This window comes from Corvus kubaryi, unplaced genomic scaffold (assembly GCF_017639235.1).
Source record: "Corvus kubaryi isolate FWS band 111438036 unplaced genomic scaffold, C.kubaryi_AGA036_p1.0 37384, whole genome shotgun sequence".
Taxonomy (NCBI): domain Eukaryota; kingdom Metazoa; phylum Chordata; class Aves; order Passeriformes; family Corvidae; genus Corvus; species Corvus kubaryi.
The window spans coordinates 4,929,612-4,946,666 of NW_024581126.1; the positions used below are offsets into that span (position 1 = coordinate 4,929,612).

Below are 17,055 nucleotides of genomic sequence, written 5' to 3' on the forward strand. Positions count from 1 at the left end.
ACTGGCATCATAAATGTTTTTTTTCTGCTGGCATCTTGCCTAACTGATGTCTCAGGACATCATTTATACAGAGGTAAATCTAGTCAAGTGCAGTTAATTTTCAAGCAAATGCTCACTTCAATTTTGCACTCCTTGTTCACTTATACTTTTTCATATTCAACTGCAGTGCAAGATGGTTATTTAAGGAGAAGATCTCAAATTAAACAAGTACTGTATCATGACACAATAAGCACATCAGAGATTCAGAACAGTCTGAATTTGAGAAAAACATTCCCTAAATAGTATTTTTTTCAGTGGAATTTGGGCTCTACTCAATGAATATGTATGCATGATATATATAAAGTATATATATTTTATATCGACAAGAAGTGTAAAGCTAAGCAACAAATGTTTTTCTCTGAGGTGAATACTTCATTGCCTGTGCTAAGCAGAAGCACAGCTACACATTTAACAATGTCCATAATAAAAAGTTGTATTTCATAATGTTAATAGTATTTCATAATGAATGAACATAATTTCATAATGTTCGTAATAAAGAGTATTAGGTGAAGACACTCTCAGGCAAGAGAGTGACCCTTGCGAAAATGTACTTCTTATTATCAACATCAGCAAAAACATTCTACCCCTATCTCATACAGTATCAGACAGAAATTTCAGCCAAAGGAGAAGGATTTTACACTTATATTTAAAATTATCAAAATTTTCTTCTTATTATATATTGCAAGATATTGGCGCCCATTCTGTTGTAACTGATACTGCACTTGAGGGACACCACTTGTGTTCAACACCAACAATTATAAGCCAAAGGATATGTCCATGAAATTGAAACACAGAATACAATTCACAGGCAGGTGGATCCCTAAAGTGTCTCCTTAGTAATACATTAGTGAGTGAGTTGATTATCTTTATTAGTTCCAGTGAAAGTTCTCCTAGTACAGTTTATATAAGTGCAGTTTCCCCTTTACTCTCTTGAACTCTTTTTTTCTGTTGTATACATGCTGACTTTTTAGTCAAAATTCAGAATTCTTTTTTAATGAGGAAAATATGCAGATGCACAGGAAGAAGAGAAAAACAATGCATCTAATCTCAGATTTTTTTATTATGAAAGTACTTTAAAATTGGTTATGGGAAGTCTTGATCATTTCTCCCATACAAAAACCTAAAAAAATAGTAGATAAATATTATGTTAAAGAAATTAGCTCTTGTTTAAAATTCATGGCTGCTTCTTTTAACATGAAAAACAGCATTGGAATAACTTAATGCTTGTGTCCACATTACATTTGCAGTTTCTCTTCTGAGACAAAATTGAGTGCCTTTAGTGCTAGATGGTATAGCATATTGCAACTTAAAAATGTATAAAAATGATCCAACAAGAGAGACATTTTTTCCTGACTTACATTATTTTACTGTTGAAGAAGAAACTGCATTTTCATGGACCTTTCCTTTAAATACAAATTTTTGCCTAAATCATCGGACTAAGTATTAGCATTTTTACTCAGAGTGGCTTTCTAGGTCATAAGTAGCAGTTTAAACAGATTCCTCACTTAATCTATTCAATGTAGCCTATTTAGTAAGAGTAAAAGCAGAGAGAGCTGGTCTGGGGAAGTCAGTAGCTCAGGCAATGAGATCAAAAATGTTGCAGTGGAATGGTGCTGTAATGTTACGGGATACTGCTTCAGGTATGCTTGTATTGAAACCTCTCCAGCTGGTGCTACTGGAACACTATGCACCTTGGACTAAGGGGTAGTACTCTGAAATACGTGTGCATTTCATTCTTAGCTATACCATTTAATATTTTATGAAGATACTTGTAATTTCAGCTTTGCTCAACTTCCATTCTCAGTTCTGATTTATTTGGTTGGTTAATCTTGTTTTGCAGAACAAGTTCATCCAAAAATCCTTGCAGATTACATTAAACTCAACAGACTGCAATGTAAAGGAACACAGTATATAGATGATCTTAGCATTATTTGATCAAACTCATGGAATGAGATACCAGAATTAAGCAACTTCACCAGTCATGTTAGGTAGTTTTGACAGCAATCACCACCCAGTAGTTTGCTTGGTGTTTGCGTCTCTCAAGACTGGCCAGAAGTGTCAACTATATGCCGCCAAGTTACTTGGGCATGGTGTGTTTCCATGTACTGTAATGGGAAACATGTTAGGGTTGACAGATTGAACATATGGACACAATCATCACTAAAAAAAGAAGAAAATTATAATACCTATATTTCATGTAATGATATCAACAATTTGACTTCAGTGTGCAGACTGAAATCCAAAACATTTTAAAAATCCTTTTGCAAAGCAAACTTACTGCAGGTCAGTTGCTAAACAAAGTCATTTTTGGCTCTCTATCCATGAAGTATTAAGTGATTTTAACATTTCAGTGGGCAGAGCGAAGCTGCATACTAAGACAACTATCTTTTCATTTTCTTCTCCTTGATGCCATTGCATGAAATCAGCAGATACAATATGGCAATTACAAGACTGTTTTACTACATTATTCAGTTTTCAGTCTGAGAGTTCAGAGAATTTTTGATACCTACCCTACTTATATGCATATTTCTTTCCTTCAAGAATATTCTTTGAAGGCTTTCCAAATATTGCCCATAATGAATATGACAAAATTATTTCTGTAGTGTGATTCTATGAATAGGACTCAAGCTTCATAGGATTAAATACAATGTTAAGGTGTATAAATAAATAGTGAGACACCACATTAAAAAAATTAAGTATGACATTTATCTTGTCCTTTCATTCATGCACCTAATAATCTTCTGCAGACTTTTTAAAGAACATTTATAGATATATATATCTCTATCATATAACCATGTCAATAAAGTTAGAGAAGTGTACATGTCACAGCAGGTCTAATATACTACTGTTACTTTGTATTCTTAAATCACAGAAACTTTATAACCTTAATATTTAGATATAGAAGAATTTTAATATAGTTCATTGTAGCTCTTATAAACTACTTAATAACTTAGAAATTTTAACAAGAGATTAAATAAATTACACAGAGGCAGTCAAGTTTGAAAAGTTTTAAGATTCAAGGTAACAATGACAGTTGGAGAAGTTAAAGTATGCATGCGAGGTGTATGTCAGCAATTTTAGAGTTAGCTTTCAATTTTAGATTTTCTTTCTTTCTTTTGTTTCACACAATTCCTTTGTGGATTGAATTATACAAAGTGCCAGAAAATATTGGCAGAAAAATATTCATACCCAAATTCTCACAAAGTAAATCACAGGTAAAAGCATTTGTCTCAAATAAAAAATCAATCTGGCATGAAAATTACTTACTACTCAATTCACGGGTACTGTGCAACTTAAGTTGCATCTTTCAGACATCTGTCCTTCTCAATAAGGAAAACAAAATTTATGTAATATCCAGGACTCACCAGATGGATTATAGATGAAATGACACAATTTTGAAGTAAAGCTTGTTGATTTTGCCTTTTATTAAAAGCATATCACATCTTTCATAATGCATGCTAAAATGGAGCAAACATGTCAACTGGGAAGAGGACAAAACGCAGTTGTAAATCTATGTTATAAACTGGTTTATTTCAACATATTTAATCAGCTTATTTGTTTAAAGTTTTCTCACTTTACCATTCAACAGGGCTTTGGCTGTTGTTGGCTGATCATCTTGGAAACTGTTATCATGAGACTACTTAAATTGTTCCAGACAAATAGTAAGAGCTCTTTACCATCTAAAGTAACAATAAGAGAACCTAAATCAAAAGTAATCTCATCTCAAGATCCATCTCAAGAAAACCTGTGATAGGGAACTCTTTCAGGAAGTTTCCCACATGTGAAATATTTGCACGTATATTTTCCGTTGGGGATTAGGATTTACAAGACATAATTATGTCTGACTAAAGCGATGGGGAGTAACTACAGCTCAGTGTCCCCCATTCTCACTCCCCAGCACTCCCAGGCTCATTTCACCTGCCCCTATGGCCTCTTGTAACCTTCTTCTGGCTGATAAAAACACTAACAGCAGCACCAGCTATGAGTTTTGCAAGTTAGTCTCTCAGCCAGCAAATAAAAAGTCAAAGCAGCCTTCAGTATGTGGCATTGATTTGTGCCTATCACGAGGACATACAGGAGAGAAAGTATGTTTGCATATCTAAGAAAGTAACTGACTGCCAGAATCTCAGACATACACTCAAAAGTATCCTTCATGCTAAAGAAGTATGCCTTGGTGTCAGCAGATATAATGGCAGAGATAGAGCCGGTATTAAATATTTGCTGTGAGCATAAGGTCTTTTTTTTGTTGCCCTGGCATAAACATTTTTACATTTCTAAAATGAGAACTGGCAAGGCTTTAAAGTACTGCACCTTGTTACAGATGAATATTTTAACACTTTGAGCTGACATATTTTGAGTTTTCAGGAAAATAATCTAATTTTCCAAGTTTCATGGATAAATTTACAACTGCGAATGGATTTTCTTTAGCAGGGTGACTATCTGACAAAATTAGAAGCTACACATCACCCACCAACCTGCCCATGGTTTTGCTCCTCCAGTCAGTGTAATAACATTTTTTCCTGAAAGAACAGCAAAAATCAGCTGAGATTAATCAAGTAGAACACAGTTGATAAGGACATATACATTATAAAAGAATGCTGGACATTTTAAAACATGCATTTTCATAGACAAAAAGGTGAAAAACACTTTAAAAAGGCAACTGAAATAAAGTCATTAAAATAACATAGTTTCTCATTTTTCAAGTTTTACATTTGTTCTAAAATTCCATTTTAGATTTGTAGCTACTGACAATAATGATAGCTAATCAATAAGTCACTTAACAGTTCTTTTCTCTCCACCCTTCACCAGTTATAGACATTTAGAGAAACAGGATCAGAAATTCCCAGTAAAGTCTTCTGAGAACAGTTATTTTGAAACCAAATGGAGACATATTTGCTGCACGGTAATATTTTCCACATCTAGTTTCAGGTTTTCAGGCTTTTTTTCTGGTTTCCCCCTATAATTTCACATCACATTTCAACCACACAAAGGCCTTGATATTGCAGATTCCTCAGGCATTAACAAGATCTGCAACTGCACACTTGGGCAGTATTTGAGGTTGATTAGAGCACATTACTTACATTGAAGAACCACTGAAATTAATACATTAAAAAGAGGATGAAAGATACCTTGCCCGGAAAATACATGGCCATTGGAAAATTATGTATCTACCAATCTGCAGACTGCTGGCAGCCTGACACTTAGTACTGCTAGGCAGAATTGTAAATGAAGCAATGAAGTTATTAAAGGGTTTTCAGACATTTTTTAACAAAACCCTTCTTTAATTCTCTTTAGTTACCCTTAGCTGTTTTGCACAGATGGAGTTCACCTAAGTTACAGATACAAATAATTTATTCATTACAAACAGTAACAATTGTGTGTCATGAGATACTTGTAGACAAAAAAAATTAAAGCTTTGTCTCAGTTCTGGAAACATATAGTATTTGCATTTCTACTGACAGATCATATACTTACTAAAAATACCTATAAAAGTTAAAAAATTGTAATTCAGTCATGATCTAACTTTGATGCTTATGCAAATCCTGTTTGAAACCATATAGATATTCTTCCAAATAAAGCAGTATTGCAAAGTCAGCCTTATATACAAGACAATAATAATTACTACACACTGTCTATTGAAATTTTAGAAAAATTTCCTTCTGCAATTGAAACACTGAAATTCCATCTATGTTACATATATGATACATATATATCTGCCAACATATTTTGGTATAATGCCATGCTAAAACAGTTCTAGGATTGTGGGTGAATCTCAGAAGTATTTTTAGTTTTCAGAAATGGAGAGAAATAATAATTCTGTTGATTTTGTTTAGATTCCTGGATTGAGTAAAACAAAACTAAAAAGTATGAATTGAATTCTTCATGTGTTATTAATATATTAACATACCGTATATTTCAGTGACCATAACTAAAAGCAAAAATTTTGCAAGACTGTGCAAGAGCAAATGGGTATACTGCATTAAAATACTGCAGGGGAGGTTATCTGTCTTCTTTAACTATTACTAGAACCAGTCAGAAACCACTGATGAAACAGACAATGGCTAAGAGAAATAATTTGCTTCTTAGAATTACAGAATATCTCAAGTAGGAAGGTACTCAACAAAGATCATCAAGTTCAAACTCTCTTCTCCTCCCAAGGCTACTTAAAACTACCTAAGGATGACCTAAAACTTTTTGGGAGGAAGATACTCTAGTTCACTGACTAATCACTAATTGTGGGAGAATTGGATCATTTGAGGTTCCTTTGTCCATTGAATGGTTACCTCAGGAAAACAATATATACCATCCAGGTAAGGAATGTTTCATTAAAAAAAGCAAATTCAACACCTCAAACACAAGTGTTTTTGACAGAATAGAAATGTTGACCAATTTACTATTTCTCACAGTTCTGTTATGGAGGTAGAGGTGGAAAAATTTATTACCAAATATATGTATTTCATTGTACAGCAAAACTCCCAAAAAAGTGAAATTGCAAAATTTAGTATTTTATCTACTTTTGGTTTACTGAAATGAATTGGATAAAAAGAAGCTAAAGCAACAGTCCAGGAATAAAGACACTTTGGGGAAATAATAAAGAGAGTATAAATATACTTTATATAATTTAATTGTTTAATTATTTAAATAATTTAATTATTTAAAAAATAAACATGACCTAGAATGCCTTCCAAATAAAGTAGGATTGCAAAAGTCAGCCTTTTTTTTTTCTGAGAGCACTATGGATCTATGAAGCAACTAAAATTATGAAGAATTCAAACAATTGGTAAAACACAATTTTGTGAATTCATGTATCAAAAGTAAGAAAAAAAAATTTTTTATTGGAATTTAGATTATATATGTATACACACATACATAAACACATATTTAAAATATTGACAAGTATTTTTTGAACTAGATAAGCTCAAGTAGCACTATAATAATATTCTTAAATACATGGAAGATGACTGTTACAGAAAACATTTTTTTTATGGAAAGGCCTTTGAAGGCTTAATGGAATGATGTGAAAACTCTTTATAGAACTGGGTATGTGGAGCAAGATTTGAACAATGGATGCTTCATGATGACTGTTTCTGTCTTAGTACCAATGCAAGAGAGCCACATTGTCACAGCATGGAAGATTGAGCACTTGGCAGTTTGAGTGAGAAAGGTGTGCTGTAAGGGCATTTTCCACGAGTCACACAACTTTGGCATCTAGTTACCACTTTAACACCTGAGGAGGTTTACAGCACACTACATGGTCTTCTCTCTCTCTAAGAACATTATTATTCAATTTGAAAAGGCACATTTTCTCCTTTAAAGACTTATGTATTGTTGCAGGAAATATTAACCAGTCCCATAAATTAAGAACAAATATTTATTGCAAAAATGTATGATAGAACTTGTTTTGCATTCAAACAAAGGACTCAGTTCAATCCATTATTCTGCCTAAGGAAAGCTACTGGACCTCATTTTACTCAAATTTTGACAATATGTTTTATATTGGAGATATGGAAGACACTAGATTTTTCTGTCATTTCACCTGCCTTTCAGTAAGACTTAAGAAAAACTCTAAAATCATGGAGGATACTCGAGCTCAGATGGAGAACACCTGAAACTCTGCCAAGAACATCCAAAACAATGTGTGAACTACTAACAATGTTTTCTAAAGACATATGCTCGATTTGATTTAGAAGGCAAGTTTGAAAACAAGTAACAGGGTACTGTGTAAAAATGGGGAAGAATGAAGCTTCTCCTCTCTCCCTATCACATCACTAAAATATGAGCATGCCTGGCTACAGAGCAGTAAAGGCTACATTTAAACCTTAAATAAGTGATGGACTGTCAATATTAAGCACTAAATTATAGGTTTCTTAAAATAGTTTCCACAATACCTGAAAGGCATCCTGATGTTCATTCTTTCTGCATATTTGCACAATGTCTCCCACGGACAGTGAATTTTAACAAACATGATATCACTGTTGGTAACAGCTGGCTGTAAAGAGCAGTAACATGCAAATACACATTAATAATTTAAACCTTTATGGCAACCACCCTTCTAGAAGCATTCTTCAGGGTCAAATTCTGATTTTAGGCCTGAATTGGGCATGCAACTCTGAAAACAAGTGCTTTTCTAGACAAAGGAAAATCAATAACTTTTTTCCCTTACAAACTCTGTAGTATGGGTAGACTTGTGGGACAAAAGGAATCTGTAGGGAAAGATCTTTGGTCATGAACTTAAGTAAAGACTTTATGCAGCACCTTTTTACATGGAATAAATTTTACATGGAATAATTTTAAATCTCCACAAAATCACCTTAGATGAGCAGATTGAAAACCATTCTGTGTGTATCCCATTAAAGGAGAAGAGTGGTCAGCTGCTAGAGACATGAGAACAGATGAGAGAAGGCTCCAGGCTGCACTCTGCCAAAATGGTAACTCAAGGGAATGGTTCAGTAATTGAGATACCTGCTGGGAACTTTTAAATGTGTATGAATTGAGACTGCTTTTTGTTAAATTTACAATGTATACTCTACACAAATGTTTTTCATCACTAATTTATTTGTACATAAAACAAGAGTTCCAGCCTTACCGATTTCTATATTCACCTTCTCTTATGAACACTTCAGTTCCCCACCCTTCTCGCAGATGTATTTGCCTGAGATTTTATAAGTAGATATTTTTATATTTGAGTTGAGTCTGATTAAAGCCTCCAAAAACTTGAGTTTGCAAGGTTTGGTAAGTAAAGGTAAAAGAAAGTGGTGTTAAAGGGTTAATAACACTTAAAATGTTCACTGTTTTACCTATCAGTTCTATAAAGTCATATCACCGTTCCATACTACTACCTCAAACACTTTACTTCCTCAAAAGATGTGGATAAAATAAAGTACTAGTAGAAAACAAAACATTTTAGATCTTATAAAACCATTTGTTTCTGAATATCAATAATTCTGAACTGACAAAAGCTAAGATTTTACTATTTATTTAAATTGGAACAAAAACCAGATATTTTTACTACTATACTGTAACAATTCTTAAAAGCCTTAAAACCAAATTTTAGGAGGTTAGTTATTTATGAAGATTCAACATGCTATATTGTGAGCTATAACTTGCAAGCTCATTGCTTAAACACAGAATATGTATTACAATTCTATTGAGTTGAAAAATCAGGATGAAAGATACATGAACAATAGGAGCTTACATCAGAATATACTAAATATATACCTGTTCTATAGGTAATTCATGAGACGGCAAAAATCCAAGGCTGTTTCCCTGGCTCCATTTTCTTTCATTTTTATATTAATACTACTATTACTAGCCGTGGATTAACCAGAATAGTGACAACCTTAACCCCTTGAAAAACAGTGAGACATTTAACATCATGCTGAAAGATACGGAGGTTATACATTAAAGCAACAACATGGGTTACTGAAGCTTCTTGTGTTCTGCAAGTATAAAAAGCTGGAACTTTTCCCTTTGTATTGCACTACACTTCTGTATGCAAGCATGTATCCCCAAATCATTTTAAACACACACTATCAAACTATTCTTCTTATTAGTTTAATACAGTTAAGAAGATGAAGGGAACAGCCTGACTGGAAAATCTTGTAATTTTGTCAGGAATCTTTTATCAGTTCAGTAAAGTAAGATAGTGTTATAAAGGGGGAGTTTTATGCCACATAAGCTACAAGACTCACCTCCCGTTCTAACATCAGTCCTTCTGCTCTCAAATTCTTCTCAAATGTGCTTCGTTTTTCTACCTGTGGACTTGATTTCTTGTAGACCAAGATATAGTCGATGCGCTTTTTGCCATCTTTGAAGAAGAGTCCTGATGATGCCATGGCATCACTCTAGCAAAGATAAAACAAAAATACTCTAAATACGGCATCTATAAAGATGAAGAGCCCCATCATGAACTGTTTATAACACAGCACTAAACCATGGAAATACCCACATATCAGAAGGATGACTATGCAACAAATTCAGAAGAACAAAAAGTTGATACGCATCAGTTGCTCAGGATTTCAAATTAATTAGACCAAAACAAAATAAAATAGCTTCACAAAACTCATATTCCAGTTATTTCAGCTGTGCAAAAACCTTAAAATTATTGTGTGGTGGGTATTGATATGAACTTCTGTTAATCCCTACTTTCAAGTGGGAATTAAAAAGAAAAAATAAAGGCAAGTCAATTAAAGCAATTTTCTCAGCTTTGTACCTGTGCAAATTTTATAGAACAAACATACTTGTTTTTCCCCAAGACAGAAATAAATCTAAAAATTTAAAAAAGAAATGCTATTGATCGGAATGTTTGCATGGATAATCTAGTTGAAGTGCTTTCTCAATGCCATGTTAGCAATGCTTAAATCTTGATTAGTTCCTTCCCACCATGCTTGCAAACACAAGGAATTATCTGACCTTGATATGGAAAACCCTGCTTTACCTGCTGCTACTAACGCAAGCTATTTTTGCATTCTCTGCTTTGCATGATTCAGAACAGAGATCCAACCAACTGGTGATGGACTATAGAATCATAGAATCGTTAAATTAGGATGGACCTCCAAGATCATTGAGTCCAACCAAACACCACCTTCACAACTAAACTAAGTGCCACATCCAGTCATGTCTTGAGCACTTACACAGATGGTGACTCTACCACCTCCCGGGACAGCCTGTTCCAATGCTTAACCATCCTTTCAGTGAAAAAATTCTTCCTGATGTCCAATCTGAGTGTCCCCTGATGCAATTTGAGGCCATTTCCTCTTGTCCTGTAGAAGAGGCTGACCCCCATCTTGCTACAATCTCATTTCAGGTAGCTTTAGAGAGAAGAAGTTCTCTGAGGCTCCTCTTCTGACTAAACAGCTCCAGTACCCCCAGCCACTCCTCGTAAGATTTAATCTCTCTAGACCCCACACCAGCTCCATTGCCCTTCTCTGGACACACTCCAGCACTTCAATGTCTCTCTTGAAATGAGGGGACCACAACTGGACACAATACTCAGTGTGTGCCCTCACCAGTGCAGAGTACAGAGGGACAAACACAGCCCTGCTGTATTTCTGATACAGGCCAGAATGCCATCGGCCTTCTTGGCCACTTGGGCACACTGCTGCTCATGTTCAGCCAGTTGTTGACCAGCACCCCCAGGTTCTGAAGACTTTGACATCTGAAAAGGTAAACTGAGAAACTATAATCATCTTCTGGATAATGCAGCACTCATTTAAACACAAACCATCCAGAAAACTATGCGTTCCAAGTAGTATACATTACACCCATCATATATGAGACCAAATGTTTATCAATGCTGCATCTTCTAAACAGGATGCTGGTCTTAGAAATTAGTCCTATTTGGATTATTTGGGTATGAATTTTACAATACTCAGAGTTATACCCAATAGGGACACTATTCATAAGTAGAACCATGTATCAAATGCATGATACCAGCATTATAAATACTGGATACCAGCTCACTTGTTTCTATGTGAAACGTTTTTCTTATGCCCACATCTCTCACTGCTGGCTTTCTACACATTTAGTGCTTCTGAGAATTCCTCAGTCTGCAAAACCTAAAGCATTCTAACAAGATTCTTCCTCCTTCTCTGCTTTTTTAACTCCCAAAATAAAAAAACAAGGAACAGTCTGTCTCAGACCATCTACCATTACAAAGGAGTTCATCGTCTTACACTTGGGAGCATTATTTAAGTACGTTAAGCTTCAATTTAGAATCACAGACCTTTAAGATCATTGAGTCCAACCGTTAACCCAGCACTGTCAAACCCACCACTACACCATGTTCCCAAGGGTCACATTACACATCCTTTAAATACCTCCAGGGATGGTGATTCCAGCACTTTGCTGTGCAGCCTGTTCCAATGCCTGACAACCCTTTTAGTGAAGAAATTTTCTCTAACAGCCAATATAAACACACCCTGGTATAGCTCGAGGATGTTTTACCTTGTCCTGTCACTTGTTACTTGGAAGAGGCTGACCTCCATGTGGCTACAACCTCCTTTCAGGTAATTGTAGAGAGCAGTAACATTCCTCTTGAGCTTCCTTTTCTCCAAACTAGTAACTCCAGCTTCCTCAGCTGCTCCATATAAGACTTGTGCCCTGGATCCCTCTTAGAACACACTCCAGCACCTCAATATCTTTCTTCATATTCAGATAAACAATATCTGAAATCCAAAGTAAGGTAGTCAAGAGTGTCAACCAAGATAGTGCATGGAATATAGGGTCTGTCACCCCTTCTAAGAATTTTGAATGGGAATGGTAGTAAAAATGTTATTTTTTTATTATTTTTATAATGTTATAGATTTAATGATCTAAAGCTATAAGATGTAGAGGTTTGAAGGTGAGGTAGTAAACTGAAGGTTCAAATGCTTGAATATGCAAATTTTTAAAACCCATACTTTTTCAGGTTCAAGACACAAGCAATTAATCTGCTCTTCAACAATGAAGGATTCCTGCACAAGTATTTTACAAAACTAGACCAGGGCTGCTTTTATGGTTCATGAAGCAGGCACAATCAGATACAAAAAGCCTGGCCAAAACTCCCCCATAGGGGAGATCTGGAACTTCTCTAACACATTTTCTGCTCATGCAATTTCTGCACAGACATGCTGCAAATTACATCTATCTTTTTGGAATACACTTCTACTGCCTTTCTTCGGATTATTATTTCTAGCCTTTCTTTCCTCATTTCTGAAACATTTGATTTTCTTCAGTCTTAGAAAAACATGTTTTATTTCTCAGATTAATGACAGTATCCAAATATAACCTCAACTTCATCAAACAGAATATACCAAACAGAATATACCAAACAGAATTATCTGGGGTCAGTGTTAAAGACATAATGAGCAGTGAAGATAGTAGAAAGAAATCTTCTATCCCTATTTATCCCAGACCACTTTCAGAGAACAACCCCCACAGGCTGAGAAGTGCAATAGTAAAGTCACTTACCACATTCATGCAGTGAACCTGGCCTATACTATTCTGAATTCATGACTGATTCACTTTAATGCTACTGGCACCATTAATTAAACTTTTGTGCAATTCACAAGCAATGTTGACCACCTATATTAGCAGTAATATGGTAATTACTTAAGTAATTGAGTACCAGTAAAATAATTTATATGGTGATTTAGTTGGCTTTTTTCAGTTGATCTGAAGGAGCTCCATAACATGTAAGGAGAACATGGAGCAATAATTTCAATTAAACATATAAGTCAGGGTATATTATCTGTACCTAGCACAAGGAATCAACTGTTGCTACAGTGGGCATTCAAGCACACATCATTTATTATTTATCTGCTGGTTTGGACCAATACATCTCTGATTCATTCTTTCACCTTTTTCAACAGAGAAAAGGATCAGAAAAGGAGAAAAGCATCAGAAGAAATATTTTGTGCAAAGACCTTACTCTCCTTTATTCTGTTTAAGATTTTCTGTTTCACCTGAAAAATGTGTATAAAAGGACTAATGCACATTCTCTTATTCTCTTCATCCTCTCCACTATCTTACTCCTCCAGATTTTCTGAAACAGTATCCATCTGTTAGCTTTCTTACATTTACACATATATGAAAACTTGTTTGTTTTGAAAAACTCCTTTTAGAGTATCGCAATATAGTTCAGATGGTAAACTCAGCAATTTAACTTAACCTTGTTCTTTCAAAGTCTTTAAATAGAAGAACTTCAACTATGAGGCTGTGAAGTACCACTTCACTCAAGCTTGTTCATTATGCAAAATCATAATACACTGGGTTGCATTTGAGTAAACTATTACCTGAGGCTTTGATACTATAGATCTACTGCAGTTTCTTGTTTTTATTATGTGTCAACAGTTTTGGTTGCTTCATAGCTTGTGATTAGTAAAACAAATCACATGACACAAATCACATGACACACTGCTTTGAAGCCTGAAAGTGTAAAATTCAAAATACTACCACTATCACTGAACTGAAATTTACACAAGGCAACACACATTGATCAATTTGTCCTAGAAAAAGGAGTTTTGGCTCAAACAAAAAAAAAGGTGGAAGTACAATGCAAATATTTAGCAAAGCTATAAAATAAAAAGTTTACATTTCTATTCAAATGTATAAAAAGAACTTCCTTGTATTTAGCCGACACAGAGGGATTTTTCAATAAACTATTTTTCAGATTCTAATTAATTAGCAATGCCCTTTTCACAAAGTGCGAACATCTGGTTTACGGGATCTTTCTCTCCCCAATTAATATAAGTAGCACGGTTCACAGTAATTGTAACTATTTCAGCTTCATTTATTTCTCACTGCTGTTCTGATCTGTAAATTAAACTTTTATCATTTTTTCACACCATACATAGAAACAAATATTTCTAAAGAGTGAGTTGGAACCATTCTCAAATCAGGAGCAAATTCTAGATTCATGTAAATTACATGGTATTCACTGTATCCTAATATAGTAGTATGTTGTCTTTTTTTCCACCTTATACTGGTAAAAAGTTTGAGATAGTGAGTAATATACACTACCTAGGTGAATTTAGAGGTTAATGAGAACCACACATAGGTACAATATATGTTGTAACCATTTATTTCACCTTCATTCCACCACTGACAACTCTCCTCAAAACTAACATAACAGCAACGTTTAAAGGCTGACAAAATCTCTATAGGTGTTTACATTTTAATGAACTTCGAGAAAATTCCCATTCACTTGTTCAAGTATTTGCAGCTTAAGCTGTGCAACAGCTAAATATCAAGTACATTCAAAGTACAAGAAAGGTTCTCTCTAATTTGTTTATACATCAAAGGTATTGCCTAGGAGAGAGCACGTATAGGAAACCAGATACTTCCCTCTACTGCCTGCCCCATGTTCAGCCAATGTCAGCTCAGGTTTCTATGTATTCAGTAACTTTCTATAACATTGTCCAGCAGCCCCCATATCCATATAATCTTTTAAAACCCAGAAGACCACTTATAAGGATTTTGACAGCTCATTTCTGGGAAAACTGCTTGCTCTTCTTTTTTTTGAATTTGGGACACATTGGCTTTATTGGATGCTTCATGGCTGTAATTCTACAAAGAAATATGTATAGTTTCTTAAACTGTGTAGAAACTTACCATTACTTTAATATAATTGATGAAACTCTTTGACTCTAATATCCCCTTAAATTTACTGTACCATTAATGTATATTATATAAATGAAAAATCACTATGTTTAAAGCAATCACTCTTCTTCTTTCCCCAAACATGTACAGTCCTCCTCTTAAAACAGTCTTTCTTACTAAACTTGTCAATTAGCTAGTCAGACATGACTATTCACATAAAGTATCAATGTAGATGAAATATTATTATGTAAAAATATACTAATATGCCACTGTGCATGTTATATTTGGCAATAGGATACTATCATATTTTACTATATTAATAATATAAAATATTGACTATTTTACAGACTGAAGTCAGATTTTAATATTCAGCCACTCTAAACAGCATTCAAAGTCAAAGCACAAAGATAAACTCCTATAACATTCACCTTCACACAAAGAGACACTTTATGTGCGTTTCCACTTTGTCTTTTTAAGCTTGCAATGTTAATCCCTACTTTTCTGACCACTGACCCATTTTTGGAAACAGCCTTTAGCAGTTTGTGTTGCATTAATTATCCTAGGGGATGAGTTACACAGCCATTTGATGAATCTTAAATTTTGTTGGCATTGTTTTGTACAGTGAAAACTATAGACAACTAAGATTCCAACCTGTGATTCTTTATTTCAACCTATTTGATTGATCAACTTGATGTCTGCTTAAATGCATGTCATTATTGACTGTGGCTGAAATAGTGACAAGGGTGTTTTTATTCCAGAAAAATAATAAAAGTACTTCAGTATGAATTTAGCCTACGAAATATTGCATTATTAGATTATACGTGTGTTTATTTTAATAAATGAATTTATTCTAACTTACTATCAACATCCAGTAAATCAAGTCTGACATGAAAGAAATGATATAACTTGTTAGTCTCATGTATAAAATTTTCATTACCATTTTTTCACATATAAATGTTAAATGAAAAGCTGGGAACAAGACTAATCATTATATTTTATTATTTGCTTAACTCCTGAAATATTCCAGAGATGGCAATAAAAATGAGCATGATTTCTACATATTTTATATACATGTACACATAAACACAGAGGCTGACAACTGTATTTTCACAACACCTCTTAGTAGATGTACTTTGTTAGTTGCTTTAGAGTATATCTAAAAAATAATTTCATCTACTACCCTCATACTCTGTAATTATAAATAAAACATCAATAAAAGCACAACATGAGTGCTAGTCTAGCAGGAGGCACAGAGCCCATGGGACTCAGCCCAGAGCAGGTTGCTCTGGCTGAACATATCCAGAACAGGGAGAAACAACTTTTACACTGGGGTGTAGCTCAGGCAGTGAAGAGTCTATTTCAGCTTCTGACTTCAAGGAATGTTGTTCACTTAGCAAAAAGAATGTAACAAAGTTTCACATCTATATGAACATACAGAAAATATTAATTGTCAGTCATAACCAGCAACAGGAGCATTCATTTAAATAAGTGACAACGGACAGTACTCAAGAATTAAGTTTCCACAGCAGAACGTATTTATTTAGTCTCTACAGTGTAGAGAATGAAGTTTAGCTTTCCTCTGTGTGGGTGGTATCATTTGGATTACATTTGTAAAATTATATAAAGGAAAGTAAATATAGCAACAGACTGGAGCCTGGGATCTTAAAGATAGATGGCTACACACCGCTGGGCCTCAGGAGTCTTCTTTTACAATTGCACCCTAAATTTGCTGAATTTCTCTCCCCAATTTTTTTTTATGTCATGGTGATGAAGTTTGGAACAGAATGAATTTCCTTCCTAACACAGTGCATGAATTCTGATGCTAAATGTTCTAGAGAAAAATAATTTTACTAAGCCCTTACCAATAATGAAGCAACATACTAAAGAGGGATTTACTTAAGTGTCTCAGGTTTTTTTGGAAGGGGGAGTCCGGTC

At 34.4% G+C, this 17,055-nt stretch overlaps 1 protein-coding gene across 4 annotated transcripts in view; it reads right to left on the reverse strand.

Annotated features, from left to right (window-relative positions):
* The window catches only part of ANO3 (anoctamin 3), a 198,434-nt gene that overhangs the window by 54,193 nt on the left and 127,186 nt on the right, over positions 1–17,055 (reverse strand). For all 4 annotated transcript variants that reach the window (XM_042035651.1, XM_042035650.1, XM_042035652.1 and 1 more), the window contains 3 exons: positions 9,732–9,884; positions 7,929–8,029; positions 4,515–4,559 (listed from right to left, as the gene is read on the reverse strand). In XM_042035651.1, coding sequence (XP_041891585.1) covers positions 4,515–4,559; positions 7,929–8,029; positions 9,732–9,884 — 299 coding nt within the window. The remainder of the gene's footprint in view (positions 1–4,514; positions 4,560–7,928; positions 8,030–9,731; positions 9,885–17,055) is intronic.